At 33.2% G+C, this 5,562-nt stretch overlaps 1 protein-coding gene across 1 annotated transcript; it reads right to left on the reverse strand.

Moving 5' to 3' along the window:
* Positions 1-314: 314 nt before the first annotated feature.
* LOC25487863 (4-coumarate--CoA ligase-like 7) lies at positions 315-5,036 on the reverse strand. Its single transcript, XM_013609908.3, has 6 exons — positions 3,917-5,036; positions 2,545-2,734; positions 1,493-1,638; positions 1,099-1,166; positions 892-994; positions 315-650 (listed from the first exon to the last, which is right to left on the reverse strand). Exons 1-6 carry the CDS (start codon positions 4,913-4,915, stop codon positions 537-539), a joined length of 1,620 nt encoding a protein of 539 aa, XP_013465362.1. The 5' UTR covers positions 4,916-5,036; the 3' UTR covers positions 315-536.
* Positions 5,037-5,562: the final 526 nt, after the last annotated feature.

Below are 5,562 nucleotides of genomic sequence, written 5' to 3' on the forward strand. Positions count from 1 at the left end.
TGTCATTTGATGATCATCTAGTAAAACTACTTGATAATTTTTGTACAATTCCAACAAAGATTGCACAAGAAATCCATGTGAATGTGATATGAGCAATAAATTTAAAGAAAAATATTACCTTTAAAAGTAGTTTTTATATTCGATCTCATTTTAATATGTCAAAATTAATTTTATACGTTGAGTTACTTTGGGTTTAGAGAACAAGAACAAGACTATGTGATGTCATTTCTCATAAACTTGTAGATATTCTTGTTCTCCTTAATATTCATGGCTTCTAAATCATGAGACTGTTCAATAACCACGACAATATCAAATTTTAAAGTGGTCCATAATTTTCTTCACCACACGAGTGTCATTCAAATTTTCATTAATCTCTTCAATTGATTAATAGTTGTTTTGTTCCACACAGTGGTCCAAACTTCTGCTTTTTATTATACCTATACGATTTACAATTTGCGTTCTATCACAGAACTTATTAAAATGGGCTTTTTAGTGGACCCTTAAACTGTGATTAGAAATAGAAAAGATATGTGATCTTATATTTTGGATCGTGCTTTGTCAATAAGCTCTCTTCTCAGAATTTTTCCTGATGCTGTTTTTGGAACAGTGTTGATAAATGTCACCCTTCGCAGTCTTTTGAAAGGTGCTACCTGCAAACAAATACAAACATAAGTGACAGCCGAAAAAACGCAGAGACAAGTAGGTCAGATGAGATAATTGGCCAGCAGTGGAAACATGCAAACAAGATTATGTTAAGCTAAAAAGGCTTATGTATGAATTTCATGCCAATTTTAAATTTTACCTAACTGGCTTTTTCTTGCGATTTTGTGTTAGTTTATCACTATCATAATGTCATGAGAGGTCAGAGACCAAGTTTGTCCATTATCTTACCTGATCAGCAATAAACTTTTGGATATCTTCCTCGGTTAGTGAGCTATTGGGTGATCGCACAACATAGGCAACCGGAACCTCACCAGCTTCGGCATCAGGAAATCTACAGAACAGAAGTAGCTTAACTAAGAATCCCAATTATCGAAAACATGCGATGTGTTTCATGCATTTGTAAAATGGAACAACGATAATATAGGGGAGACTTACGGAATGACAACAGCATCAAGTATTTCAGGATGAGAAACAAGAAGACCTTCAAGTTCTGCTGGTGCAACCTAAGACAGTGATGAAGAAAATGGAAAACAATTCAGTCTGATTACAGCTTCTGATCATAAATATTCTTCATCAAGTATGACCACAAGGGTTATAAACAAAATAATTAACCAAACAGAGCAGCATACATATTATGCTGGTCTTAAGTTACAATACTCGACTTTCAGATACAATTAGTTTGGTATTTAACATATGTTAAATGCACCTCAATCCCAGAATATCACATTAAACCTGACAGTGATTTCAGTTGAAATTGGCATGTATGTATGACATGTTACACATTTTACATTCATCTATCATCATTTGACATGGCATTCGAATTACATACCTGGAACCCTTTATACTTGATCAGTTCTTTGATACGGTCAACGACAAAAAGATTTCCATCCTCATCAAAATATCCAAGATCTCCCGTATGTACCCACCCTTTTTTATCTATAGTCAATCTTGAGGCCTGTGGATTGTTGTAATAACCTGAAAAATTAAGTGTTAGTTCAATAAATTGCATTTTGAAAATGAGCCTACAGAATATGAATCAATGACAAACTATATATGAAGTAAAGAAAGGAAGCGCAGCCATACTATAAACAGTTTAAAGTATGGGAAACACCACAAAGCCATTGGGATGCATTTCCATACATCACATAAGAAATCTCCTTCCAGTCACCGGTAATAACAAAGCCTTTATCTTCTTCAAACAGAAACTTCAGTGGTGACATATTTTGATTTTTTTTTAATTTTTTTTTTATATATTTTAAATTTGATATCTGTTAAATCCGTATGCGGTGTTCAAAAGAAAATTACTTGTAAATATATATTGAATTTCCTAAACAGAGCTTAAATGCTCTATATGCCAGCTCTATAGCAGCACGAGCAAACTACTTGAGAAAAAGCATCATTCAATTGATGATAACATCGGGGGATGAGTATAACATGTATCAACAGCTGTGTCACACTTTTTACATTCAGAAGGCAAAAATATGGAATGGAAGCAAGGTTATTTAATCACACCATGCATCTATGCACATCAGGAAGAAAAGGCAAAGCACTAAGCAGAACTATTATTCAAACATCTGATGCTTAATCTTGCCAATATAACTCTTAGCATTTCTGTCAAAAGAGGGATAGATTCTGTCAGCAGAATTGCCCAAAACAAGTCAAACAAGTAATTTAGAACAAGAGTTGTCAAAGCAGACCAAGTTAAGCTGAATCAGCTAAGAACAAAATCGGAAGAATCGAACCAGAGTAAAATATTATTCCAGTTATGTTCAACCTGTCTAGTCTAGGGAATTCAATTATCATTTGCAATGTACCAAAAAACAAACCACTTCCTATTCATATGGAGGAAATTTCATGCACAGATGCTACATTGCAGTGTACCTGGCATCATATTAGGACCCCGCACCCATATCTCCCCGAGCTGTCCAGGAGGGAGTGGCTTCAGTGTATCCACACTGACAATTTGGGCTTCCACTCCCGCAACAAGCATTCCAGCTGAGCCAGTATGCCGAATCCCCATTCTAGTATTCTCCACAGAAACAATCCCACACGTTTCAGTCATACCATAGCCCTGAAACCACAAAAATCACACATAACTAGCTTATTTTATGTTCAAATCACTTCCAATCATAATATTGCACAAAACAAAATCAATTTTTTTTATCCAAAACCATAGATGCACAAAATAATCAATCGAGTACATCACCAATTGAGCCTCTCAAATTGTAGGATCAATGCCTAATAAGATTTGCATGGCATGAGTATATCTATCAGCATAAACACTTGTGATACTGTTTCAGATGTCTTATGAAAAAGGATTATTCATCATAGATTATACAAAAACAATTTGACTTTATTTTATCTTGTGTAATAGAAATAAATAACTTATTCATAAGCACTTGTATCATAAGCATTTATTTGAAGTTTAGGTTTTGTTTGGCAATGGCAGATTTATTATTTATAGCTTATAAATTCATATGACAAAAAAGACCCATCCAATAACATTTTATTCTCATGAGCTTATAGCTTATTCTTACTACCTTATATCTTATTTTGATAAGCTAATTCAATTAGCTTACTGCTTAAAGCTTATAGCTTAACATTTAATCTCAATTTTACCCATATCATCTTACTGGTAGAAGAAAAAAAAACAATTAAAAACATATTATTTTTATGTCATTTTATATTTTCAAGCTAATTCAACCGCTAACCTGCTATAAGCTAGCATGTACTCCCTCCGTCCTAAATTATAAGCAAAAAAAAAACAAAAATCACACTTATTAAGAAAACTAAAGCATAAGAATTTGTAGCATAGTTTTTTGTGTTTTCTTTGGAATAAGTTTCATGGAAGATGTAAAAACAATTTTCATTAGCAATTGGTTAGGGAAAAAATAAAAGAGAGAAAATTAAATGCATTTAATTTCATGAGAATAAGAAAAAAGTTTTTATTGGAAAAGATGATTTTTTTTAAAAAACGAGATTAAATAGAATAAAAATTTGTCTTTTTTGCTTATATTTTGGGACAAAGAAAATAAGTTTTTTTTTGCTTATATTTCAAGACGGAGAGAGTATGTTATAATCTAGTTTATAGTACGCTATAAGCTCATTCGCCTTAAGCTAGTTTATCAGCTATCCGTTATTTATTTATTTTTGCCAAACAAAGCATTAATTACCTAAATTTCGATACAAAAACTAACTATTCAATGACATTAATCCATCTTAAACTTATGATTTAACTTTTAAGAGAATGGACCTGAGAAACAGTAGCATGAGGAAAACGCTTAGCACACTCTTCCATCAACTCTTTCCCAAGAGGAGCAGCACCAGAACCAATATACTTCAAACTCGAAAGATCATACTTATCAACCAAACCATGTTTCGCTAGAGCGAGTACAATCGGTGGCACAATCCATAATCTCGTAACCCTAAACTTCTCAATCGTTTTCAAAACCACTTCAAACTCAAACCGCTTCAACGAAACAATCGCATTCCCTCTCTGAAGCTGCGAATACGTTATCACCGCAAGTCCAAACACATGAAACATTGGTAGAACAACGAGATACACATCGTTGATTTCACCGTTCAATTCATCATCCATTGAAATCATTGCAGCAGAAGCAATGAAATTCTGGTGAGTTAGAATCACTCCTTTGCTTACACCTGTAGTACCCGAGGAATACAACAACGCCGCCGTATCGGTTTGTTTCACGTCAATTTTTGGAAATTCGGTTGCTGATTCACCGAGTTTGACAAACGATTCGAAACTCGTAACTGTATCCGGCGTTGCAACGCCGGAGGAATTGAGAAAAACGGCGGGGATATTGAGGTGATTTACTTTCTCCCATAATTCAGCGACGGTGATAATGAGTTTCGGATTTGAATCTTTAGCTTGTTTAGAAACTTCAACGGTGGTGTATTGTGGATTTACGGTGGAAGCGACGGCACCGATGGAAGCAACGGCGAGGAAGAAAACAGGGTAGAGATAACTATTAGGAGCGAGGAAGAGAACGACGTCGTTTTTGGTTAAACCGATTTTAATTAAAGAGTGAGCGAGTTTAATTGTAAGGGATTTTAATTGAGCGAAGGTTAGTGTTTGAGAAGAATCGGCATCTATAAGAGCGGTTTTGTTTGGGGAAGAAGTGACTTTGTTGAAGAGGTGTGTTACGAGAGAGAGGTTTGGATTTTTTGGTAAGATAAGGGAAGGTCTTAAGGACCTGTATATTCCATCTGAACCGTAACCTGATTTCTGCATTGGAAAAGTACTTTTTTGAAAATCGCTTTTTGGTTTTGAGTTTTGAACAAACAGGGATTTTCTAGTGCTTTGGTGATGATGCTGTCTTTGTATTTTGTATTCTAGTGTATCAGATTGAGATTAATCTGACAAAGCTGAAAATGAGGGAAACAAGTGGAAGGATTTTTATTTTTTTTATCTAAAAAAATTAAAAATTGAAGATTTTTTTTCCATTTTGACTTTTATTTTCTTCATTTTTTCTTTTAAGGCAAATTCTATCTACCGGTACACCAAATTATTAAATTCATATTGAAACGAATTATTTTTTTTGAAGAAAAAGAATCGTTTTATGTCATTAATAATTACAATAATTAGATCTTAGTTATCGAAAGTGTCGACGAAATAAAATTTAAATTTTTTGAATTTTTGTTACATATAACAAAGAATATTTATTATTTTTTATGAAAAAATGTTAAAAATTTAATATGATTCATATAAACAAAGAAATGATGTTTATTCTTATAAAATGATGTCCTTTAAAATATAAATATTGATAAATAACTCTTTATTTCATAAAATAATCGTTAAATTGTAAATATTTGAAGCAGGAGTACCGGTACACCTCAATTTGTAAAATGTACCGTAGAAGTTCCCTTTCTTTAAACTCC

Source organism: Medicago truncatula, chromosome 2 (assembly GCF_003473485.1).
Source record: "Medicago truncatula cultivar Jemalong A17 chromosome 2, MtrunA17r5.0-ANR, whole genome shotgun sequence".
Classification (NCBI taxonomy): domain Eukaryota; kingdom Viridiplantae; phylum Streptophyta; class Magnoliopsida; order Fabales; family Fabaceae; genus Medicago; species Medicago truncatula.